Source organism: Aotus nancymaae, unplaced genomic scaffold, assembly GCF_030222135.1.
Source record: "Aotus nancymaae isolate 86718 unplaced genomic scaffold, 86718_ANA_hifiasm-v0.15.2.pri h1tg000046l, whole genome shotgun sequence".
In the NCBI taxonomy this organism is placed as follows: domain Eukaryota; kingdom Metazoa; phylum Chordata; class Mammalia; order Primates; family Aotidae; genus Aotus; species Aotus nancymaae.
In genome coordinates, this window is record NW_026988460.1 from 19489586 (window position 1) to 19516521 (window position 26936).

The 26936-nt window shown below is 44.6% G+C and overlaps 1 protein-coding gene across 2 annotated transcripts in view; it reads left to right on the top strand.

Moving 5' to 3' along the window:
- LMCD1 (LIM and cysteine rich domains 1) overlaps positions 1 to 26119 on the top strand; it is a 64169-nt gene extending 38050 nt beyond the window's left edge. For both annotated transcript variants that reach the window (XM_012471096.2, XM_012471103.2), the window contains exons 4-6: positions 6927 to 7262; positions 23486 to 23701; positions 25464 to 26119. In XM_012471096.2, coding sequence (XP_012326519.1) covers positions 6927 to 7262; positions 23486 to 23701; positions 25464 to 25622 — 711 coding nt within the window. In that variant the 3' untranslated portion in view covers positions 25623 to 26119. The remainder of the gene's footprint in view (positions 1 to 6926; positions 7263 to 23485; positions 23702 to 25463) is intronic.
- Positions 26120 to 26936: the final 817 nt, after the last annotated feature.

The following is a 26936-nucleotide window of genomic DNA, read 5'->3' on the forward strand; positions in this document are numbered from 1 at the left end:
CATCGACCCCAGACTAATCAGGGTAAGGGATCAGCAGGCAGTGATTAATGCTGGCTCATAAAACCACACGGCTATAAAGAACCCCTCTGTCTGCTCTGCACCTGGGCGTCCAAAGCAAGTCACTGAGATTGGACAACTCTCCCTTCCCACTCACCTTCCCAAGTTTTTTTAAATCACCAAATGATCAAGACTGATTATATTTTGGGAATGGGACTGATTTTTGCTATCTCTCATCCTTTGCAACTAGAATGAAAGCCTGAGCCTTTAAATGCTGATAACAATAAGCCTAATTGTGGACATTTGTTAAGTATTTACTGTGTATCAGCTACTGTGCAAGGAGCTTTCCATGTACAATCTCATCTAATTTTCCAGCATTGTTAGAAATATACTATTATTACCCTAATCTACAAAGAAGGAAACTGAGGCTCAGAGAGATGATGCAGTGATGCAGCTAGCTAAATGTCCCACAGCTGATTTAAGTGACAGAGCCAGGTCTTGAACTCAGACCACCCTGACTCCAAAGTTTGGGCTCTCCTACCAATCCAGGCCAGGCCAGGAAAACTGGCAGGTGGGAGGGGAGGCAGGAAGGAGCAGGTACCCTGGGTTAGCATTTTCAGGGAAGGCTATCATGAACAGAAGCGGCTTGAGTGTGTCTTTGAAAGCTAGCCAGGATTTGGGGGAAGGAAAGGAGGAGAAGACAAAGGAAGGCAGCATCCATTGAGCATCTGTCTATGTATCTCATGAACATCTCACCACTCCCTTTGTGCTAAGTATGTTACAGGCCCATTTTACAGAGGAGCAGACAGAGGCCCGTGAGGAACCAGCTCAGGAATGGCACTTACTCACAACTCGCCCTCTGCTTCCACACCCATAGCAGGCATTGCTGACCAGTCAGAGTGTTGTTTCTCATTGAGTCCTCATTGGCCCTCAGGACCCTTCCAAACACAGCACTCTAGGTCACCACTATGGACTGGGGTTGTCTTGTCAGATTAAGCCCATTTACTGTTCTTGGTTGACAGCAGAAAAATCAGGAAGAGAAAAATCAGAACAGGGTCTCCAGATTCTAGAGCCCATTTATGTTTCACTGTCTATCCCCCAGGGTGTAGGAGCACCTTCCCTTCCACTTCGATTTGCATTTTTAGTTTCTTTCCTGATACAGACAGATTATTGGAACCTCTCCACCCAAGATGTTCCAACAAGGTTGCAGGGCACCAAATAACTCAGAAAGGTCCTCAGAAAAAACATAAAACCTAAACCAACCTTTCGAACTGGTCTGAGAAAATGCCTCTTGCTAGAGGTTACTTACAAAGGCATTTTCATGACTTAGCTCCCATGATGTAGTCAGGTATCAGACGCAGGTAACATAACGTAGTCAGGTATCAGAGACATACCTGGCAGATTCTCTTTCGGAGTCAGAGCAGTGCCGGGTGGTTGACTCCCAACCAAGCCTCTGTCCCTGTCATCCCCTTCCCAAGTCCATGCCAGTCAATAATCGTTGCCTGGAGGGCTGTGTGAAGGGGGATTGTGAGGGCTTGATTAGCAACGTTTGTGAATAGTGAGCAGTGGTGGGGGTCTCAGACCAGCCAGGCATCACAAAGTACACAGCAGTGGCAGCTGGATGCAGTGGCCTTGACAATGCAAAGGCAGAGAGCTGGCACCCAGCTGAAGCTTTTTTTTTTTTTCTTGAGACAGAGTCTCGCTCTGTCACCCAGGCTGGAGTGTAGTGTGGCAGGATCTGGGCTCACTGCAACCTTCACCTCCTGGGTTCAAGCAATTCTCATGTCTCAGCTTCCCAGGTAGCTGGGACTACAGACACACACTCAGATAATTTGTGTGTGTGTGTGTATTTTTAGTAGAGACATTATTTTACCATGTTGGCCAGGCTGGTCTCAAACTCCTGACCACAAGCAATCTGCCTGCCTTGGCCTCCCAAAGTGCTTGGATTACAGGTATGAGTCACCGCACCCAGCCCCAGCTGGAGCTTTGAGCTGCAAAAGGAACACTGGGTCTCTGGGAAGGGAAACTCCCTTTCTCCAAGGCTCCAGCCAGGAAGCCTGTTAGCCCTACATCCGCAGATATCCAAAGCCAGTGCAGAACTGTGAAAGGACACTGTGAACACAGGAGTCAGCAAATAGCTGGCTATTGAGGCCGCTGCCCCAGGATCCCTAGCACAGCATTTACTGTAAAGCTTAGAAGGAAGGGGTACAGGCCCTGGAAAGCCAGAGAAACAGACACATCCAGGGAATGGGGGATCCTGGTACCACTCGATGTGTACATACCCCACTAACCCTAAAATGATGATAAAAAGGAAATGCCTCCAGTGACTGGGGAACATTTTTACTCTTTGAAAACATCCATCTTCTAGAGAGGCAGCAGAGAAGGGCTTGAAACTCATGTTGCTGGGTTCAAAGCTGTCTCTATCACACACTAACTGTGTGACCTTGGGGAGGTTACTTAACTTCTCTGTGCCTCTGTTTTCCAAGAGGGAACATTAGTACCTTCCTAGGGTTGTTGTGAGAATTAATGGGTTGAAGTGTGTAGCACTTGGAGGAGTGCCTGGAGCATAGAGCCCTCCCTAATTGTTGGCCGTTCCTATCATTCCTTCAACTGCTGAACCTGGGAAAGTCAGCAGTCTTCCCAGGAGGGGCAATTACTCTCCCATGAGCTGAATCAGCCTGGACGGGGCTGCTTCAGCACTTGGTGTTAATAAGATGCTGGCCAGGCCTGATACCCACTCTAGCAGAGTGAGCCATGCTCTTGTTTCCACTTCTCCAAAATCCTTCTTTAGATTCTGGAAGCCCTGGGCAAAAAATAGGAAGGGGATAGTGTGAACAAAATTGCCACCCAAGGCTACACCCTAACGCATCTCCACAGGACCCTGTGCCTGCCCAGCCTGTTGGCTCTCGGGCTGCCACTTCCCACTGTCTCTGATGGCCACAACCCCTTTCCCCACTCACTGCCCCCAGAGAAGCCCCAACCCTGGGATGTCCTGTGTCAGAGCCACCCAGGAGAAACTGTAAAACTTCTACTTGATTGATTTTGAGACAGGGTTTGATTGATTTTGAGACAGGGTCTCACTATGTTGCTCAGGCCAGACTGCAGTGGTATAATCATAGCTCACTCTAACCTTGAGCTCGTGGGCTCAAGCGATCCTCCCACCTCAGCCACTAAAGTAGCCAGGTCTAAAGGCATGTGTCACCACACCAAGCTGATTTTTTAATTTTTGTAGAGATGAGGTCTCTCTGTTTCCCAGACTGGCCTCAAGCAATCCTCCGAAGCAGCAGGAGGACTGGACCTAAAACCCAGATTTCCTGACACTCCACCAACCAGGGCGTCTCTTCTGTCTGAGGAAGCAAAAGCATCCAGGAGTATGCAGACATACCTGGCATTAACCGGGTATGCTCTGAGCCTACAGTGCCAAAAGGTGTCTCAGACAGGTGTCCTCTGGGATCGAGGGCAGAGCCACCAATGGGGCATTTGCAGCCACCCCACAATTTGAGTCTCACAGGAGCTCAGGTCACCTGCCTCTGCCTTTTCTATGCTGTTTCCCAGAATTTATTTACTATGAACCCCAGCAGGTACCAAGCTCTGGTCTTGTACTCCCCCGCCCCACAACAATCCCAGCTTCTTCACCCCTGCTTCCTAAAATCAGACAGTGAGACTGTACAACATGAATTTCAGTATGAATTTCCATGTTCACTCCCACAATTCCCAAAAGAGTCCAGCCCCAAGTGATAAGCTATGGGGCAGATGGCTTCTAAGAGGATAAACCTAGCAGCGACCACCTGGGTGATGGGAATCAGGAGACCTGCTGCTAAGGTTCTGAGTCAGGGTCAGGCACAGAAATGGAAAACAGTTGTCCAGGATAAACAATTTGTCTCTCACAGTTTCTCAGGCTGTGGCCCTGACTTTTGTCTTCCCCTAATCTCCTCATCCCTGAGACTCACCCAAGTGTACGATTTCACTTCAGTAAAAACAAATATATAAATGAAGCCAAATTGGACAGTTACCTGTGAACACATTAATATTCAGACAGTTACCAGTCATATTGATGGGGAAATGTTACCGACCTGAGACCTTGTCGATTCTATTAGGAGTTGCTGTTGCATATTTTTAAATTAATAAACCATGAAATACCTTATGTTCATCATTATTTAATTATACTTTTCTAAGAAAAAGCAACTTTAAACAAGGTTGACTTTTTTTTTTTAATTAGGAATGTTGCCCAGGAGGGAAATGAAGTAAAAAGATTGTTTTGAGGGAAACAAAATTCATGTTGCAAAGCCAGCAAATCTAAAATGAACATCTACCTAAATTATACCATTCTGATCAAGAATGTGAATCTCTGACTATAACGTGGAGCAGAGTAAAAGCTCATTTAGGCCTCTCTCAGGTATTAGCAAAATTCACATTTCTTCCTTGAGAATACTTAAGTCTTGCAAAAGCCTAAAGCAGCTAGGAATTGTCAACCAGCCTTTCCTCAGATCTCTGTCCAGTGCCTGAGAATCCCAGTTGTTTATTTCACTCATTCATTTGTTTGCCAGTATTTTATTGAAACAGTAGTTCAAGTAAGATCCAGGAGCCAACTTCTTGCATTAGAGTTACCAGGATTCTTGTTAAAAATGCAGATTCCTATACCCCACACCTTACCTACTAGATGGAGATCTTGACTGGGGCTTGGTTCCTAGGAATCTGCATGTTAGTAATTTTTCACATGGTTAATGTACACTGTGTTCATTGAGAGACACTGCTTTGACACATGTAGCTGGTGAGTCTAACTGTAGTCAGAGATTTGAAAAGAGAAAAGCCACATATAGAAAAGCAAAGAGAAGAGAAAGTCAGAAGCATGTAGATCGGGGTGTCCAATCTTTTGGCTCCTCTGGAAGAAGAATAATTGTTTGGGCCCACATAAAATACACTATCACTAACCACAGCTGCTGAGCTTTAAAAAAAATCACAGTAAAATATCATAATGTTTTAAGAAAGTTTACGAATTTCTGTTGAGCCACATTCAAAGCTATCCTGGGCCACATGTGGCCCATAGGCCATGGTTGGACCAGCTTGGTACATGCTGTGGTTCTGTTAAGTAATCCTACAGCCACTCTAGGGTTACCATCCTCATTTTTATAGCTGAAGAACCTGTGCAGCGAGAAGGCATGACATGACTGCAGTCACACCACCGGCATGCCTACAACCAGGATTTCAGTTCAGGACAAGCTGATTCCAGAGCCTTTGCTCTAGCTACTACAGTAGAAGGAATATGGCCTGCCCTCAGGGAGTGGACAGTCCCACTAGAGGGTCAGCTCGGATACACTAGGGATGGTTAAGGACTAGGGAGAGACCAAAGCATACAATGCTGCTTGTAAGAATAGGAAAGACGAGGAAGGGCTTTTCCTTCTGGGGGGAGTAATTCCATGAGTGAAGGTAGAAATCAGTCCCACCAATTGTGGGGCCAGTGAGAAGAGAGCGCCAAGTGGAACACAGGTTTCGTGAGGGCAGCCAGCTGGCATTACTTCTGTCATTATACTGTAAGAGTTTTATCAATTGGCTACCATCTAGTAAATGATAGTAGAGAAGAGGTTTAAAAGCAGCAACTTTTCTTTGGGGATAGAGGCAAACTAGTAGTTGTAACTATTACCATTAATTGCAAGTCACAGAACAAAGCAAAATGAGCTTTATTCAAATTCTGATGGAATACCTAGCCCATGAGTAAATGTAGACTCCTTTCTCTTTTCAGTGCCACCCAAAATTGGTAACTACAGTATTTCTTGGAGAATAAGTGTTAAAATTATTATTATTATTATTAGCAAGTAGAGAGTTACTTACTTAACAGAGAGAGCACACATTAGCAGATGCAAACAAGTATCTCTTTCTCACACGCAAGATTATTCTCTGTTCCACACCATGACATGGGCTGGCGCAGTCACAGGAGAAACAGAATCCACTGACCAAGGACTCATTTTAAATGGTACACACACAGAAAATAGCATTTAAGTAGATCAAGTATAACCCTGCTTATTATTATTATTATAGTGGACTGTCCACTTCTAGGCAGAAAGAAGACTGAGTGCCCTTATTTAATAAATATACATAGAAAATAGTCTGGAAGGATAAACACAAAGTTGTTGGCAAACTATTACCATGAGCCAATAAGGTCTAAGTTTTGTAAATGCTTTCTAAAACAAAGAACAGTATACTCCACTTAATGCTGGGGTTTTGTTCTGAGAAATGTGTCCTTAGGTGATGTCGTCTTTGTGTGAACATCAAAGAATGCACTTACACAAACCTAGATGGTGTAGCTTACTACACCTCTAGGTTACACAGTATAGCCTATTGCTCCTAGGACACAAATTGTACAGCATGTGACTGTACTGAATACTATAAGCAATTGTAACACAATGGTCATCAGTATTTGTGTGTATAAACATATCTAAACCTAGAAAAGGTACAGTAAAAATAGAGCATTATAATCTTATGGGACCACTGTGGTATATGTGGTCCATCATTGACTGAAATGCCGTCATGTAGCACATGATCATACAGTATGTATATGGCAAAGTGCGTGCATCTAATGTGTACAGTTTGATGAGCTTTAACACAGATACACTTCCATGGCTCTAGCACCAAGATTGACACATAGAACACTTCCTACGTACACATGGTACCTAAGAGATGTAGGTTTTTCCTTTACTAAAGTTTTTTCTCTCATCTGTGTTTTATTTGTCACAATGTACAGTATTGCTTTTGTAATTTTTTAAAATTACAAAAGTAATTTAACTGCATTAAGTTAAAAAAAATAAAGATTCTGAGTCTTTTCATTGCTGGAAGAGAATGCATTTTTAGTTTTAGGTAGATTCTGTCATAGTTTCTTTGACTGATGAAGCCCCGCCAACCTCACACTGTCTCTTCCTCCTCCTCCTCCCTAGGGCCTGCAGTACATGGAGCTCATCCCCAAGGAGAAGCAGCCAGTGACAGGCACTGAGGGCGCCTATTACCGCCGCCGCCAGCTCATGCATCAACTCCCCATCTATGACCAGGATCCCTCACGCTGCCGTGGACTTTTGGAGAACGAGTTGAAACTGATGGAAGAATTTGTCAAGCAATATAAGAGCGAAGCCCTCGGCGTGGGAGAAGTGGCCCTCCCGGGGCAAGGTGGCTTGCCCAAGGAGGAGGGGAAGCAACAGGAAAAGCCAGAGGGGGCAGAGACCATTGCCCCTACCACCAACGGCAGCCTCAGTGACCCATCCAAAGAAGTGGAATATGTAAGTTTCTCCCGTGTCTCCAACTAGGCTGAAACCATGCAAGCCCAGGGCTGGACAGTCAGGGCCCCATCACGGGGCTTTGCTCCCTCATTCATGCATTTATTCATGAATTCATGCATTCAGCAGATATTGGTTGCTCATTTACTCTGTGCCAGGCACTGTCCCATGGAAAACAATACAATACCACTGCCCTTGAAAGGTTCATAGTCCAGTGGAAGTCACAGGCAAAACTGACACGGTTTAGAGACAGGAAATCTAAGCCTGCTTGGTGATGAGGGTAAGCTTCAAGAAGTTGGTGAGGTACAAGCTGGCCTCTGAAGAATGTTTAGGGGCCATCCAAACCTTCAAGCTTCGAGGGGAGGATGTGCACCCCCTTAAAGAAGTGAGCATGTGCAAAAAGCCAGGAGTTCAAGAAAGCACAGTGCATTTAGAGGATTAAAAGAGTCCCACGTGATTGAAAGTGTGGCACACCTGGGGAGCTAGGGACACGAGGCTGGGGAGGGCAGCAGAGGCTGGACTCCTAGAGTCCAGTCCATCCATCCATTCATCAATCAAATACTGATTAGCTTGTATTAGCTGCTATGCCCCAGGAAATCAAACAAGCAGAATATATTGTCCCCAAACTGCAGAATGGCATGAACTTAGGACTTTATTCCAAAGGCCACAGACAGGCTTTCGGTCAGAGGTATCACATGGTCCATGCTGTGCTTGCGAAAGTTTCCTCTAGCAGTGTCTTAGTCCATTTTCTGTTGCTTATAGCAGAATACCTGAAACTGGGTAATTTATAAAGAAAAGGAATGTATTTCATACATGTGTGGAGGCTGAGAAGTCCAAGGTCGAGGGGCTGCATCTGGTGAGGGCCTTCTTCCTGGTGGGCACTCTCTGCAGAGTCCCAAGGTGGCTCAGGGCATCACATGGCAAGGGGACTGAGTGTCCTAACTCAGGTCTCTCTTCCTCTTCTTAGAAGCCAGTCCCACTCTCATAATAACCCATTAATCCATTAAGCCATGAGTGGATTAATTCATTCCTGAGGGCCCGCGCCCTCACCACCCAATCATCTCTTAAATGCCCCACCTCTCAACACTGTCACGCAGAGGATTATGTTTCAACCTGAGTTTTCAGAGGGAATGTTCAACCCATAGGAAGTGGCAGTGAGGAGTGAGCTACCGGAGGCCATTTTGAGAAAACAGAAAGGAGAAGAAGCCAGCGTTGGGGAGATGAAAGCCTCATGGCTTGGTTTGTCTTAAACTGCCCCACAGAAGGCGAAAGGAATGCTTGAGACTAGACCACGTGGGTCTGGTGCGCACTGCATTTCTGATCCTCAGTCCGCGTTTTACCTTTTGCTCCCCCTGCCCCATCAACCAAGTGTCCTCATTTGTTTCTATGGTAATTAACTTTTGGAGATAGAAGTCTCAGCACATGAGATTCCCCAAGCCCAATATCTACTTTGCTGAACAGGCTGGCAGGCAACCCAGGGAAATGCCAGCCCAAATGAAACTGCTGCCACATCCAGAGAGGGCCAGACTCTTTCTCCCTTGGAGTCACTCAAGCTAATCATCCAAAACTTGCATCTTCCATCTCCAGGCCCCATCTTGGTAGCACCATCTGGGATTGCCATCCAAGGAACTGTTTTATCTGAGAACTCTAAGACCAAAGAACAGGATTTATTTTTTCTGCTACAGATTTGGCAATGATGCGTAAAAGTCCCATTTCTCAGGAAGAATACATGTCCTAGGGATATTTTTTTTAAAAATTTGATCTGCTTACATGGCCTATAAACTGGTCTTCCCCACCCCACCCTGATCCTGCCTTCTATCCACCTTCAAATAACTGTTTGTTCATAAACTCTAAATACTAGATCATTCCAAGTTGGAAGGAGACCTCTAGGTCTTTGTAGCATTTCCAAATTGCCATTCCCAAGAGAGATGTGGATCTGACATCGTATTTTATTCTTGACTGAGCCTCACATATTTTTTCAGCATGGAACAAAAGCAAAGGCAGCCTGAGTACCCGGGCCCTTGCCTACAGTCAGCTTTAGGAAATAATTGTGACACTTGGGAAGCATTTAAATAGCAATACTAGATAGCACATGGCAAACACCAAAGTTAGAAAATAAGTAGGGATTCCAAAAGACGTCTTTATTGATTGGGCTGGGCTAGCTGTGGAAGACAGACTTCTACGTCCCTGCCCCAACCACAATTTTAATTTAATAATTCTGTAGTTAGTAAATTAATGTCTGTCACCCTCTGTAGATGTCGAGGTCTTGTTCATCTCTTTATTTGCAGTGGCCGTCACTGATATACATAGCAGTTGCTCAATAAATATGTGATCCATGAATAGAAGTTTGAATTTAAGCCTTAAAAAATAGGATCTATTTGGATGGCCAATTTTCCCAGGAAGACGGTGTGATTCCAATTCCACCTTTATTAAGCCCCAGCTCTATGCCAAACACCATGTGCACACTGTCAGGATCTTTCTTTAATTCTCACAGTTGTCTGGTAAGGTGAATTTTACCAAACGCATTTTACAGTTGAGATTCAAGGATAATAGGTAACTTTTCCAAGATCCCATGGTTTCTGTGGGGCAGAGCCTGGATCCAATACCCATTCTGTGATAAGATGCTAAGTTGTAAAACCCTGCTTGTTACTTGTTCCAGGCAGGAAGAAGACTGTGTGCCCTTACTTAACTCCCTTTTTATCTCCTTGAAGCAGGGGAGTAAATCCTGGTAAGGGTAGCTAGATAGGCTGACAAGACACAGACAGTGTGTTCCCATCAACCCCGCCATTAGGGGTGGGTGTGCGCTGCACTCCCTGACCAATCTGCCTTGCCTCACCAGCATTCACATCAAGTGGACGTGTGTGCTGGCCGCCCTGTGTGCTTGCGCCCTCTCCCTTCTCATAAAAGGGCAGCATAGAACAATTACCAGAGCCAAGCATCAGGCAAGAAGCCTGACTTCTGCTCCCCTGGTGAAGGGCAATGATTTTTGCAGGAAGTGGTCCAGGCATTCAACTTGAAAATAAAGGTGTGGGGAAGAAATTGTAGGACTCAGCCTGACACCCAAAACCTAACAGGGATTTATGGGAGAAAAATGAAGGGCAAAAGAGAGACATGTGAACATACTGGAACTGTATCAGTAACACCTGCCTGTTTATCATCTTAATTGTGTTCTTTGCGATTGTTGTTAGTATTGGCAAATCCGTGGTCATTGCCTGAACCGAGGACAGGACTAAGCAAGTATCTGATTTAAAGCTTACAACTGCCCCAGTGGCTGTGCCTTCCCAGGCTGCTGGGCCTCAGAACTTGGATTCAAACGAATATCTGCCTAAAATCAAGTCTATGTTCTTTCCCATTTCCCAAAGCTGATTCCTAGAAGAGCTACCAGATATTTTGCTATAAAAGGATCATGCAGCTGCCTCAGGAGGCATTAGAGTGAACATGAAACTACATGGGTTTCTTTACAGCAGAACTTCTCAGAGCCTTTAGTAGGCCAGTGCTGCGGTTCTTAAACTAAAATCACCTGGAAGCCTTGTTAAACCCCAGACGGCTTGGTCCCATTGCCAGAGCTTCTTATTAGTAGGTGTGGAGTGGAGTCTTCGCATGTGCATTGCTAACAAGTCCAGGTGATGCTGATGCTGATCTGGGGCTACACTTGGAGGACCACTGCTAACAGTGTTAAAAAGTGCCTTAGATGTGAGCTCAGCAGAAATGGTATCACCAATTTGGCCTACAGTGAGAGTCTAGATGGTAACGGGCATTTTCCAGATTATTTGGCCTCTTGGCTCTATGTATTATTTATTTATGTAGAGAGTGAGGGTGGATTACCCCAAGGGAGCCAACCTTCGAGGATCTGCACAGCCCTCCCTGTTCCTGGATAGTTCTGGAAGCACAGGTGCAGAATCTACCACACTATACTCTTTACCCTACCTTGCCCACCTCCATCCCTGATGATACTAAGTCTCTGCAGTCTGAGGCCAGGGCCCTACTTTCCCCTACACCCCCACCAGCCATCAGCTCCCTCGGCTCCCTCCAAGCACCTTGTCCACCTGCTGGGGGACGTCCTTCCTCTGAGTCCTTGGGAGGAGATCCTATGGGATTGACAGCAGGATCAGCCTGCCGAGTCCGCCCACCCAGCCTCCCACCCAACTGTCCCCGGTGGAAAATAATGTCCGCACCAGAGGACTGTTACTGCCAAAATGCTTGTGTGGAATTTCTACCAAGGGGCCATGTTCTGAGCGAGCCCAGATAACATTGGTGGCCAGGTTTCAGGACGCACTGCCGCCTGAGCCCAGCCCACCCACATGGCTGGTGCCGTCAGTTACACAGATCTGAACACAGTGAGCAGATTCCGACCCCACCCTCAGCTTCCCAAACACAGGCCAGCAGACAGGCCCCACTGACAGGACAGGGCCACCTAAAATTAGCCTTGGCACCTCTGTCCACTTCAGAAATGAACCAAGAGCTGTGGCTGTCCACCCCTACCTCAGGGCAGTCCTCTGAAAGTGTTATTTTTACACTGAGATTAGGAGAGGCGGGATATCATGGGAAGTTCCTCCAGCCACCAAGTTGTCAGAATAAGCCTTCTTCATGGGCCAATACCAAGCCTGAAAATCCCGGTCCCAGATGCTACCTCATCCGCTGTCACTCCTGAAGAAGCGAGGCTTTTTCAATCAGCGAGACCAATACAATTCAAAATACTTAGTCTCCCTCTCTTTTCCTCACTTGTCTTATTGTGTGGGGGTGGAGGGGAGGGCAGAAGACAAGATGAGAATAGAGGGAAGAAGTGGGAGACTGTTAGGGTGCAGCAGGCACTGTGCAAGGTCTCAATCTCTTTATTTTTTATTTTTTTAGATACAGGGCTCTCTGTCACCCAGGCTGGAGTGCAGTGACAGGATCATAGTTCACTGCAGCCTCAAACCATCCTCCCGCCTCAACCTCCCAAGTAATAAACCTCTTTAACTCTTTGTAACAACCAGTGAGAGAGGTTAGGGTTATTATACCCATTTCGCAGATGAGGAACCTGCGGCACAGTGAGGTTACCCCACTTGCTAATGAGAGTGGGGCTTCGGTTCAATCCCTAGTCCTTCTGTTTCACTGGCAGAGTAGAGCCTGAGCTGTCTTGGGGTGGGTCATCAGCAGGGTGGGTCCAATCATGCCAGAGGATGTGTACATGAGTATTTAGGTTCACCAGGGTGGGCAGCAGTGTTTGGGTTAACTTGCACCTCAACCTACTGAGCACATGGGAACCTCTTATCTGCATGCTGAGAACAATGAAAGGACTCCCCTGTCCACCTTCAGTTTCACCCACTGTGGATGCTTGTGGACCTTTGGAATATCAAAGATCTCCATAGCCAGGGAGCTGCCGACTCCAGCAACCTGGACCCATTCACACCAGGCTGGTGGGAGCGCCTCACGTACTCTCCAAGCCCTGTGCTCCCCACCTGGACAGAATTGATGGGCCCCTGTGCTGTGTGGGCAATGATCTTAATGCTCTGACTGTTAACAGCTCCACTAAGCCATTGCCCTGCATTTAGAGAGCTCACTGGATATTTTCTCAGAAATTAAATACACAGATTTCCTGGGCATGGCTATTTTGCCCAGGAATTTCCGCCTTTCTCCACACCCCAAACTTGTAACCGAAGAAAGGGAAAAGAACGCCAGAATGTAGCCTTCAATGTGATCTCTACTCTTTAGCATTTACCATTCTTTTGGGGCGCCTCCCCGTCTTGCCTCTTCCCCAACCACTCCTCCCTCAGGCCACATGACTGCACCAAAAGAGCAAACTTAGGAGGAGGAGAGTCCATTGAGAGAAGTGAAGATGTTCCTTACAGTCATAAAAACATGTGAATATGGTCCCAAATCATCCTCCGGGATGCCAGGAGCACAGTCTGACCCCTCTGCCCCATTTCCCCACAAGAATACTGAGAGCGGGGACAGAAGGCCTTTGTCCCCTCCCTCCCCACCAAAGGTCTGCCTCTCAGATGGAAACTTACAGCAGCTGGCGGCTCAGCCCAACTCCAGCCCCAATAGAGGGACATATTTGTGGGCAAGGGACTTCCAAGTCTTTGTCTGAGCAGATGTTTGGCTTGTGGGCTCAGCAGGCAGGCTGGCTGGCTTTCCTGCCAGCCCCACTTGGGAATTTGAAACTGCCCCTCCTCCCCACTTAGTGAGCCCCATCTGAGCTGGAGGACAGGAGGTAAGAGGCCCAGAGACAAACCTGGGGTCATTCACCCAGAGGAATCCCTGCTCCCCACACTCTTGCCACCCCTGGCTCAGGCACCACGGGCAGGGGCCTGGGGGCAGCCACAAAATCACTGTGGTTACTAGCTTCTCAGCATCTGCCTGCCCCTTGCTTTGCAGTGAGATATTTTAGTGCCTTTCAAGGAGATCTTTTTTTTTCCAGGGAAACTTCCCTTTCTCCCACTTTTTATACTATAAATACTTTCCCATGTTGCCACATGGCCTTCATAAGCTTTTTTTTTTTTCCTCCTTTTGAGTGGGCTGCATATTATTCCATTGACTAAAACAGGGGTTGGCAAATTTTTTCTGTGCAGAGCATATAGTGAATATTTAAGGCTTTTCAGGCCACATGGTCTTTGTCACCGCTTATTAACACAGCTCTTGAAGCATTAAAGCTGCCATAGGCATTATCTAAACAGATGACCATGGCTGTGTTCCCATCAAACTGTTTTTACAAAAACAGGTGGTGGGCTGGATTTGACCCAGAGATGGATGCAAGAATAATAAAGAATAGTTTTAGCTTTTTATTAATCTCTTTGGTTTTACTCAATTTTGTTTTGCTAATATGGGTTAAGTGATGATGATGATGATGATGATGATGATGCTGTCACCTGCCATTCATTGACTACCTAGGTTATGCCAGGCGTTGTGCCAGAAATTTTGCATGTTATTTTACTTAATCCTAAGAATTATCCTACAAAGTATATCATCCTCCTTTTTACAGACGAGGGAATTAAGAGACACTCTTAGCAAAGTTAAGCATTTTCAAACTTCAGGTCACAATCCATCAGTAGGTAATACATCAATTTAATGGATTACAACCAGAATTTTTTTAACTGATAAAGGAAGAGTGTTTTAGGAGTAGTAAATATTTTTCTTGGAAGCTCGTTTTTTTTAGGGGGGGTGAGGGGAGAAAGAGAGAGAGAGAGAATGTGTGTGTCTGTGTGTGTGTGTGTGTGTGTGTGTGTGTGTTAGATCAGGACATGAAATGTATTTCCTGCTGTGGATCACAGACAAAAACAAAAATTTCAAAAAACAGAAAGCTGAGGAAATTATCTGGTCACTTAGCTGGTAAGTAGTTAATCCAGAGCTAGGACCCAGACCTGCCTCACTCTAAACCTAACACAGACTCTAATTGACAGGTGCTCCCAACTCTGGAGCACCCACACAGTTCTAAAACCCAGGCAAGGCCATTCCAATGGGAATGAACACATCTGAGACTCTGTCCCTGCTCAGCTGTGGATCAAGCGACTCCCTTTGCAAGGAGCCAGTCCTTGACCCTGTGCTTGTCAGAGCTGGATTTTAGAACAACCCGCACTGATATTCTCTTACACATGTAGCATTTATGAAGCCTTTCCATCTCCCCCACTTCATCACATAACAAGGGAGGGAAATTCAATTAGAAATATTTAACATTTGCCTTGCTTGGCACAGAGCCCCACAACGGATCGTCTGCCCCAAGAAGAAACGTAAGGTAAAGGAGTCGATTAACAGTAGTGACCACCAACACCAGAGTAAGGCATTTCCTATGAGCCAGGGCCTGCCACCATGTGCTACAGATGAGAAAACTGAGGTTCAGAGAGTTGGATATTTTGTCCAAGAGCTTCACCAGTTATGAAGCCATGGCATGAACTGTGTTCCAAAGCAAGTGACCCAAACCATTGCATACCCACCCTGCACATTCTGCACCACAGGGAGCCTTGAGAAGACTATATAGTGTGGGGAAACAGAACTTAAGAGAGCGAAGGATCCCAGAAATGATGTTAGACCAGAAGAGGAAAAAAAAAACCTCTGGGATACATGAGCCTGCAAAGCAAAGATGGTAAATAGTCACCATAAGAGGAAATGGGGAGATGCTGTTTATAAATAAATTATTGAGTATTTGTGTTGGAAAGAACCCAGTGCCTGAATTCAAGGCCCTTTTGTTAATATTTACTCTATTGTAGTAGTGAGATTTCCACAAGGCACTCTGGGTTTAGACTGGGTAGGCCTTTGGATAAGAGCCTTTCAGAGGAAAACAACACAATTGGGACAGACTTTCTGGCAGACCTGAGGCAGAGATTATTGCTGATTTAGAGCCTTCTCCATATCTGCTGATCCCTCTGTGAAAGCCAACACAGCTCAGTCCTTAGAGACAGTTCAGCTGAGTAACCCTTGGCCACTGTCCTGAATCTGCTGTTGCCTAAACCACTTTGTGTCTTGGTTACTCCCATTTCAGAAGCCTTGATAATTCTGCGTGTACACATTTGATGTTTCTATCACCTAGGGCTGTATATCAAAGTATCCCAAGGCATATGGCCGAAATGAACATCTATTTTGCTCACAAATCACCATTTTGGTGGAGTTCAGTGGGGACAGCTTGTCTCTGTCCATTCGGTGTCATTTGGAGGAGCTTGTAGGCTGGAGGCTGGAATCACCTGAAGCTCATTCACTCATGTTTGGCCTAGAGGCTGGGAAGACATGAACAGCTGGGACTCTCTCTCAACCTCTGTGAGGTCTCTCCATGAGGTTGCCCTCAGATGGAGGCTTCAGGATACCAAGACTTCTTTCCTGTCAGCTGAGGGCTCCCAAAGTGTGTGTACTGAGAGAGAGAGCCCAGAGGGAAACACTGCCTCTGTGACTACCCTGGGAGATGCATAGCATCACTTCATCCATGTTCTGTTCTATAGAATCAAGTCACTAAAGTGGGACCATATTCATGGAAAAGGAATTAAATCCCATGTTGGTTGGAAAGGTATCCAAGAAATTTGCCAAATTTGACTTAAACACACCTTGGCTGAGGGAACCCCACAACCCTGCAGGGTCTTAGCTTTTGAGTAGCTGAATCTAAAATGTTCCTCAGCTTTCTTGAAAATTGCAAAGGCCCCAAATATGGAACATTCAAAATCCTTCATTTCAACCCTTTTAATTAAGAATCTCATGCCATTTGATCAGGGAACAAGGTAAAACTTTACTGGCACAGGGAGAAACTTTCCATTTGTTCTACTTCAAAGGTTTGTTTCACATATCCTCTACCCAGGTAGGAAATTGTCTGCAAACAAGGTCACGTGACAAATGTTAGACGCATTCTCATAAGCAAGCTCTGATCTTAGATATTTGGGAACATGAACAAGAACCAACTGATATGCTAATTATAAAGTATTCTTCTCCACGCCTTTTACCATAGTCCCAAAGAGCTTCCACTTGACCATACTACCTCCTTAATAGGGGAAGTAGCCTGAGAATCACCTCATTGGGCTTTCTTAAAAATAGTATAGAATTTAAACATCCAGGAATTCAAATTGGCCGTTATTGTAACTGAACTGAATTGGTAATATTAGTTTTGCTGAGCTTATGTATAAGGTTATTTTTAAACACTCTATGATGGTGATTCTCAAAGTGTGGCCCCCAGCCACAGCAGCATCCCCTAGGAACTTGCAGATTCTTGTGACCCACCCCAGATCTACTGTATCAGACACTGTGGGGAGGTGGGAGGTGGGGAGCAGATATATGTTTTAACCAGACCTCTAGGGGATACTGAGGCAGGTTCAAGCCTGAGAACCACTGTCTCCAGGGGTGGGATCAGAGATGGGGAAGAGCCGGCCCTCCATGCATGGAGTGAGTGGAGCTGGGTCTGGGGTAGTGGCAAATGATAAAAAACTCGCAGGGCTCAGTTCTCTGGTCTTGCACAGATGGAGAGAACTGACAGGGGAAAAACAAAGCTCATCAGTGGCAGGAATGGCCTCCTGCTAGTCTACATGCCTTTGGTATCGTGGAAGGAAATTCAGGCCTCCAAACCTGCCTTCGACCTATCTTTGTCATTTTAGGAAAGTGATTTAATCCCTCCAGGCTTTACAATTCTAGCCTGCAAGGTGGGCAGAGGTAAGGAAAACAGGAGATTTTAGCAAATCATTATTGAGCCCTTGTAAAGTCCAAAAATTCCATTATGTCATTCAACCCACACCATAATCCTATGATGTTGCTATCATTACTATCTCCATCCAACAGGTGAAAAAACAAAGGCACAGATGAGTTAGTTCATTTGCCCAAGGTCACACAGCTACAAACCCAGGCAGCCTGACTTGGTGTCTCCCCTCTCAGCCATCTGTTACAATTTAGAAATTGCAAACCTCTCTTCAAAAGATTGTGGCAGAGACTACGTTTGTGCAGAAAAAGACAGACCCAGGATGATGGGACCCAAGCAGGCTGGGCATTCTGACTCTTAGCTGCTAACTTGTCTCTGGTGGCTGAGGGACCACCAGACGATAGATCCAAGACAACCTCAGATCTCTCATCCTTTGAGATGACTGGGGAAAGAACACAGAGTATAGCTCAGAGGCAAGAAGAGCACATTACATCCTGACGCATATTGACAGGGCTCCTTACCTAGACATCTTATTTTCATAGAGTGAAAGTGACACTGTTTGCTTGAAAGGTTGGCTACTGGTAGAAACTGGGCCAAGAACCAGGGATGCTAGGGAGAACAGTGAGGGAAGAAACGCTCCTCCAAGAGGGGCTTGACAAAGTGCTTTCCAATAGATGAGAAGGTTACAAACAAGCTCTGTGAACAAAAATCTTCCTCCCTTCATTCAAGCTGCTGCCAGAATATCTCCCTACAGTGCAAATTAGAAACTTGCGCTCCTCATCTCAAGAACCAGTTAACAGGTTGGGCACAGTGGCTCATGCCTATAATACCAGCACTTTAGGAGGCCAAGGCTAGAGGATCCCTTGAGCTCAGGAGTTCAAGACCATTCTGGGTAACATCGTAGGACCTGTCTCTACAAAAAAATTTAATATTTTTAAAATGTCTTAAATAGAACCAGTTGTGGCTCTCCATTGCCTCCAGAGTGAAGTCTCAATCCATAACTTGGGTTCAAAGCCACCCATGATCACTCTAAACTTCCCCCTCCTTCCTGCAGTGTATCATCAGGGTGCCTGCCTGTACTCCCCAGATCAATCCAGGTACATTTCTATCCCTCTCCCTTTCCCTACTTTCATGTCAATTCATATTTGAAAATGTGGAGTGGGGAACCCCACTGACATATCATGTTGTTACCCGATGGGGAGTAGTTGGGTGAACTGAGACGAAGTCCCTTTTTTGTGGGAGGAAAAGGACTAGAAATTTCATTCTGTAGAACTAAGAAGCCAGACAGAAAACTCACTTTGAACTGAGACCGCCCTGGTCAAAGAGTTTACAGTTCCCAGCTATGCAGGAGGAAGGGTGAAAATAAGGAGATGATGATTGATCGCTGGTTTTTGTCTAGACTCCCTGATGGGCTCCAGGCCAGCTGGGTCCCGGTCATGCGAAGAGGAACAGGGTTTTCCTTTGGGTGAACGACTCACACTATTCATTCTTGGGGGCGTAACTGAAACCACAAATCTAGCATGTTCTAAGGAACATTATCAGGCACAGTCAGGAGCCATTCAACATATATCCAGTTAGCCAAACACATTCCTTATATAGACAGTCATTCAAGAGTGCCCATGCTCAGAAACTGCTATCAGTACTCGGAATTCTTTGTTATTCAGTGTTCTTTTCCTAATTTTCACCATTTTAATTTTTATTTCCTCGTCAATATGAGTGTATTAAGTATGTAATCAAAGTATTTAAGTTAAGAATATAAGTGTGCAGTATGCTTCCCCATCTTCACATGGCATATCAATAAATATTTCTATTTTGGCTGAAACATAGTCAACGCTTAGTAAGTTTAAATTAGCATCTAAAGCCAGGGTTAGCAAGCACTTTCTGTGGAGCGCCAGGTGGTAAATATTTTAGGAGATGTGAGCCAAGAGCCAAAATTGTGATATCATGTGAGGACTTTATGTAACAAGAGAAGAAACAACTTTCCATGTTTGGGTTTTTTTTGTTTTTTTTTTTGGTGAAATTCAAAATGTAATAATAATAATTTAGCACAGGGTTTTTTTTCCAAAATAGGTCTACTAATGAGGCAAGTAGAATTCTTTCTTGGGAGAAAACATTTCACTGAATTGGAGGGCAAATGTAAAATCCAGTCTTCATTCTCATGGGGCTTGCAAGAACAGACAGTGGCCGGATTTGGCTAGTGGCTGTAGCTTGCTGACGCCGGATCTCAAGGCCACATGATGGAGTAGAAACAACTTTGGCTTTGGAGTCAGGTTTGGCCTCTGTTCAAATCCTAGCTTTGCCTCCCGTCAGCTGTGCATTATTGAGCAAATCACTGAATCTCCCTGAACTTCAGTTTTGCCATTTCTAGGAGAAAAAAATAATGATTTTTCTAACAGAAAAATAACTCTAAGAGAAATAACTCTCTTGGGTTTATGTAAGGGGTAATAGTAGTGAGAGCAAAGTCCTGAGCACAGTGCTGGATGCAGACATGCCGTAGGGACATGGTAGTCATTGTCGTCTCCATCATCATCATCAGGGCTTAGAGGAGCAGGGGATAACTCTAAAATGGCCCAAAAGATTGCGTGGATTAAGAATGTCAAGTTCCAGGCAAGTTATAAATGTGTGATGGATGAATACCTAAATGAACCAGTGAATGAATGAACATTTGGCAACTTTCTCTGCTCCTGGGAACTGGCATAAGACAGAAATCTAGAGCTCTCACCAAGAACTTCTCCCAGGCACACTCACCCTCCCCATGAAGCCCTAATCCGAACTGAAGCTGAGGAACAACATGAGTTGAGGTCCACCTTGTCATGGTTTCTGAGCAGGCCAGTGAAAATGTTACTGGCAGTAAAAGACAGATAAAGGAGCCCCAGATGGAAACAGGATGAGATAACTGCTGAGAGACCCTGTAGGAAAGCTACTTCTCACCTCTAGCTGTTGGGCATGCTGATCCTTTGCCATGCCAGAATGCATTCTCCTGGGAGCCCTCCTAGCCCTACAGACAATTCCGTGACTTTAGTCTTCCCACCCAACCCAGCTCAGTTTCCATAGAAAGCCCCATAGGGTCACGGGCTGAAGTTTGAATCCCAGTTCTGTTTCATGGCTATGTCCCTTGACTAGCTATTGTGTCTCCCTGGGCCTCACTGGTCTTAGCTATAAAATGGGTGCATTGCTATGTACCTGCATTTCCTACCCACAGGGTTGCTGTGATATAAATAGGAATGTAGTTGACCCTTAGCCCCTCATCCCTCAGAGAGGCTTCTCCTGCTAAGGTGGCCCCTGACATCTACCCCCAAAGTCTCTCACTCTCCATTCCCTTACCCTGTGATTGTTTTCCTGGTATTTATCACACTCCATGATTATCTCATCTATTTGTTTACATATTTATTTTTTACCTTCATACACACACTGCCCCAGTTTCCCTGAGGGCTCTGGCATTATCTGCCTGGGTCACTGCTGTATCCCCAGCATCTAGTCCAGGGCCTGCTACATAGTAGATGCTCAGTAAACATGGATGAGCCCTTGAAAGGCAAGAGTGCCCTGAAATCTCCCAAGGACTTTCCACAACTGTCTCTGGAGCCCAGCTCTCTGCTGCACTTAGTCTAAACCTATCTCTGAGATGCAGACAGATGCATCATCTGCTAATATCTTCCATATTCATCTGTTGTTCCCTAAGTAGGAAGTATGAGGTTGCAGGGCAGAGGTTTCCAACTATTTGTTATTCATCTACTATGTGCCAGGCACTGGGGAGATGTGAAAGCAAGCATAGTTGGATGTGGCTCCTGCTTCGAAGGTACTTCCATCTAGTGTGGAAGGAACGTGTATCAAACAACCATACAGAGAAAGGTAAGCAGAGAAGCTTTAGTATGGACTCAATTGCCCCTGGAAGGAGGTCAGACAAGATTTCCCAAACAGAAGATTTTTAAGTCTGAGATCTGAAGAATGAAAGGGAGTTAAGCAAGCTGGAATGGGAACAATGTAGCAGACATCCTGAATAACAAGGGCAAAGGCCCCATGGCAAGGTAGAGCATTCCTTCATTCAGCAACTATCCATGGGGAAGTTATGTGTGCAGGGCCCAGTAGAGGGTCCTGGGTCAGAGCAGCAACCGAGCAGCCTTTCCCAGCCCTCTGCAGCTAACCACTTAGTGGAGAAGACAGATATAAATTAGATAATTGCATAGGTGTTTAAAAAAATAATGTTAGCTAAGATGCATGGAGTCCTTTTGGGGGATCTGCCAAAACCATGCATGGATTCCAAATTACTTAGGTAGATAATTGGCCCTGGAGGAGATGGAGCATTCTTTAGACATGGAGGGCTTAGTGCCTTGCTTCCAAAGAGGATAATATGGAAAGGGGGAGAAGAGTCACTTTATAGTGGAGAATCTGACAAACACTGCCTCCACCAGAAGGTCAAGATCAACCCCAACAGTAACAAGTGAGGGTGACAGTATGTACCCGTGGTAGGATGTGATGAGAGGAGCAATTTGCCCCTGTGATCTTCCTCCCAATGTAATCATGATAGTAACATCAGGCAAATCCCAACTGAGGAACATTCTACAAAACACCTGACCAGTACTCCTCAAAACTGCCACGGTGGCCAAAAACAAAGTCTGAGAAACTGTCCCAGCCTGGAGGAGCCTCAGGGGACATGACAACTAAATGTAATGTGGGATCCTGGAATAGAAAAAGGACATTAGGTAAAGTCTATGAACACCTGAATAAAGTTTGGACTTTAGTTAATAACAGCATATCAATATTGGTTAATTAATTATGACAAATATACCTTATTAATGTAAGATGTTAAGAACTCAAGAAACTGAGTGTGGAGTACGTAGAAATTCTCTATACTATTTTTGCAATTTTTCTGTAATTCTATTACTACTCAAATATTATTATTATATTATTTGAGACAAGCTCTTGCTCTGTCACTCAGGCTAAAAGCAGTAGCATGATCATAGCTCACTGCAGCCTCAAACTCCTGGGCTCCAGCAGTCCTCCCACCTCAGCCTTCTGAGTAGCTGGGACTACAAACAAGCACCACCACAACTGGCTAATTTTTAAATTTTTTTGTAGACATGGGATCTTGCTATGTTGCCCAGGCTAGTCTCAAACTCCTGGCCTCAAATGATACTCCTACCTCAGGTTCCCAAAGTGCTAGGATTAAAAGCATGAGCCACTTCTAGACAAAAGCATGAACCACTTCTAAACAAAAAAATTATTAATTAAATATTATTTTAAGATATTCATGCAAAAACCACTGAAATTTAAAAATAAAGGAGAAAAAATATAAATAAATAAAAATATTCATGAATGGGTAAAAGATCCATTCAAAGTGCAAGGTGGACAAATAGGTTTTAATGTAACCAAGTATGAAAGGTTCACTGATATGTTTTCAGATTTCACACTGCAACTAACTTGAGAAACTATCCTCTGTCAAATTTTAATATAGTATCAAAGAAGAATATCCATAGTTATCTGGAAGTGCTTTTAAAATGCACCTCCCTCCTTTTTCCAACTTTATGTCAGTGTGAATTCACATTTTCTTCATATATTTCAACCAAAATAACATCATGCAAACGATGGACTGCAGAAGACGTTATGGGAATCCAGCAGTTTTCCTCAAGTCGTTGAAGAGATTAGCAAAAATGTAAAACAGTGTCTTAAATTTTTCTTCTCACTAATTTTTTTTGTTTTGAAAGATATAGTTATCTTAGTAACAAGATATGTATGTTAATGTATTACAGATTTAGTATTGTCATTTTTAGATGAATAACTAAATATTTAAATTGTTCTCAGTTTTAATTTCTCTTATGGAAAATATCAATAGTTGTTACCCACATGAAAAAAAAAAACAACTCTGTGGGGGTCTTGATAATTTTTAAGAATATAAAGAGTACTGAGACCAAACAATTTGGGAATCACTGTGCTAAATAAATAACTTGATTTAGTCCTCATTAATAGCCTGTTAGGTAAGCAATATTATTGTGCCACTTTGCAGATGGCAAAACTGAGGCATGGAGAGGTATAGTGACTTGCCCAAGGTCACCCAGGAATTAGAGAGGCTGGAGCTAGGATTTGAACCCATGTCACTGTGCTCTCCTGACTTCTTGTCTCCTGTGGTCCTTCCCTATCCTTCCAGGTCTGCGAGCTCTGCAAGGGAGTGGCCCCTCCTGACAGCCCTGTGGTCTACTCAGACAGGGCAGGCTACAGCAAGCAGTGGCACCCCACGTGCTTTGTGTGTGCCAAGTGCTCTGAGCCACTAGTGGACCTCATCTACTTCTGGAAGGATGGTGCACCCTGGTGCGGCCGCCATTACTGTGAGAGTCTGCGGCCCCGGTGCTCCGGCTGCGATGAGGTGGGAGATAGTGGCCAGATAGGTTGGGGGCTTGAGGGACACTGCTGAGGTTAAGAGCCCAGAGGCCAAGGGGAGTATAGCTTTGTGGATGATGTATTCTACAGATTGGGAAGCTGAGATCAGGCCTCACTGCATGCTCTCAGCCTTCATTTTCTCATCTGCAAAATGAGGCAGACAACCATGGGATTGTTGAGACGGGTCAGACATAATGCCAGTAAATCCTGTCCTTGGCACAATGCCTAGCACTTAGTAAGTACTCAGAACATAGCAGAGTGTACCAGGAAGCACTGCCTATGTTCAAACCTGCACCTGCATCTATTATTATTATAATCAGGTGGTTACCTAACTCCAAAGCCTCAGCTGAGCCTCAGTTTTACTGCTTATAAAACAGGATGAGATCAGCACTCATCCCATAGAGTGGCTGTGAGGACAAATGAGATAATGCATGAAAATGCTTGGCACAGGGCCTGACCTAGGAACTTACAAATGGCAGCTGCTGTTTGTCTTAGAATAATATAACATAATATGAGAGTTAACATTAATGTGACACAATACAATACGATATGATAGAGATGCTATGAAAGGGGTTCAAGTCTCTGATACTGGTTTGACGAAAGGAACTCTAAGGTGTATTAATAGTGGAAATACTAATTATGATCATAGTAAGTACTGTTTGCATGCTTTTGATTGCAGACAATATACTAACTTCATCTTTGGCACATACGAAGGTTAGAAATGTCTTCTTTGTATTGAACCAACATCTATTTTCTACCACCTTCTACGTATTGGTCACCATAAGAAATTAAGACCCTATGGTCCTCTTACCTAATAACTCTGTTATTAAGTGAAATTAAGAAGGAAAAGGACTGTCGCAGGCCTTTCCTGGAGCCTCATTTTTGAGGTGACAACAGTATATGCACAATAACAATTCTCCATCATTTATTAAGGGCTTACAGTGGGTCAGTAACTTGCTATATACAACAATCCTTCAGGGAGAGATAAGCATGATTTTTTTCTCATTTCACATTTAAGAAAGGTGCAGCTCTGAAAGGTCAATGCTAATCGGATAGCCCTTACTTTATGTCAGTCAACATTCTGAGCCTTTCATATGTAGTTGGTCATTTGGCAATCACAGAACCTTATGGGATGGGAAATATTGTATCCCCATTTTACAGATGTGGAAGCTGAGGTACAGGGGGATTAAGTAATTTTCCCAAAGTCACAAAGCTGGTAAATGTCTTAAGTGAAAACTCATACCCACTTCCTGTTTGACTCCAGTATTAGAAGGCCCATTAACCATTATGCTCCTCTGCACTTCCTGAGCCTCAGGGGATCCGTATTGGAATATATCTATTCCAAGTGTCCCTTCATTCCAAGCCCAAGTGATCCTCTGTATTCTTGCTCTTGATGACTGGTCATTGGCAGCTTATCTATCCTTAAGCTTTCTTAACCAGGGTGTGTAATCCCATCTTGGAACTAAACTTTAGATTTGGCCCAAAGAGTAGCACAGATGCTACATAAGTAAAACCTGCCCATGGGGAAGGATTTTTGTATTCCATCTGAGAAGCTAAGATGCAACCACAACCTTCACCAAATACTATCTTTACTGCCTCAAATTTATGCCAGATTTCCCCACTAAGGCTTTCAAAAGTCAAAACAAGAACAGGTTAGGATGAACCACCACCCTATAACTTGTCTTAGATACACCATCTCTACCTAGGGACAGAAACTGAGTCGTGCATTTCTCCTGCTCCCTCCCCAGATAATATTCTCTGAGGACTACCAGCGCGTGGAAGACCTGGCCTGGCACCGAAAGCACTTTGTCTGTGAGGGCTGTGAGCAGCTGCTGAGTGGCCGGGCATACATCGTCACCAAGGGTCAGCTTCTGTGCCCAACTTGCAGCAAGTCCAAACGCTCCTGAAGGGCTGCCCACCCACAGCCAGAATCCACAGAATCCCACCGAGAAGGAGAACCAGGTGTACTGAGACCATCCTAAGGGTCTGACGTGACAGTGAGCAAGTGACATAAACAGTGATTTGCTTTTCAGTGAGAATATATATATATTCTAGGTTGGGTGGTGGTAGATCCTTGTGAGTCAGTAGTTTCAAAACCAGAAATATTCTAAGAAGTCTTAGGATGGAGTTCTTTTTCTTTCTGTTGTTGTTTCCCAGCTACAACGAACTAAAGACACAAATGGCGTTCTGCAAGGGGGTTCTGGGAGTTTTCCAGAATGCAATTCCGAGTGATCAAATCGAATAGCTATAGAATGTGCGTGCTTTTTTGTGGACACAGGAGCTCCACCAGGAGCAGGCTGGGATCCCAACTATCGCTTGTTGCCTCTTTTTCAAGTGGAATTTGAATTTAAATAAACAACTTTTTGGCATGATAAACATATCAATAAAAGTTTTGTGAATTCTACATACACCTTTATCTAATTATTTACACCTTGACAATGATTTTGCAACATCTATTTAACCCCACAACCCTAAATGCCAGTGATGGCAGAAAATACGGTAAAATGCTAATGAGCCTCTCTATCAATGTATGTCATCACGCTTCCACTGGGAGTGTAGGCTTTGGGACAGAACCCCACACCCCATCTGCCTGTTCCAGATCACTAATGTAACAAAGGTGTCATGTTTTATGGTGCACAAAAAAGTGGCCCGCTGGGAACTGATGAGTTTCTCTTTAGCCAGGGACCTGACTGCTGCCCTCAGAGCCCAGGAAGATAGTGAAGAACCCCTCTGGGAATAAGACCAGTACTGGGGAGCCTCCAAACAGGAGCCACCTAACTTCCACCAACAGGTGCCACATGGGACATAGTGACTAATGTGGGCAGGTCTTTAAAAATATGGCACTTTTTCAAATGCTGAAACAATCGAATTAAAATGTTTTCAATAAAAATTAATCTAAAAAATTAAACAATGGCGCTTTTATGAGAAATCTCAATTTCTAATGTTGCCAACTAAACACTGAATGAGCCAAGTAGAATAGGTCTTTAGGCCAAATTTTATCTCCCTTTTGTGGTCTCTCTGAACATTTTCAGCCCTTACATTAATTCCTTTCCCACAATTTCTAAGAAAAACACATCTTTTCCTACTGGGAGTATAAGGTTGAAAAAGACACAAGTCCTAGGAGCTTACAGTCTGGTCATCAATGGTTTTCTTTCTTGAATTTTCTCATCAGCTGCCGGGTTTCTTTAAACTCACCATTCAAACTTTGCTCTGAGCACTTC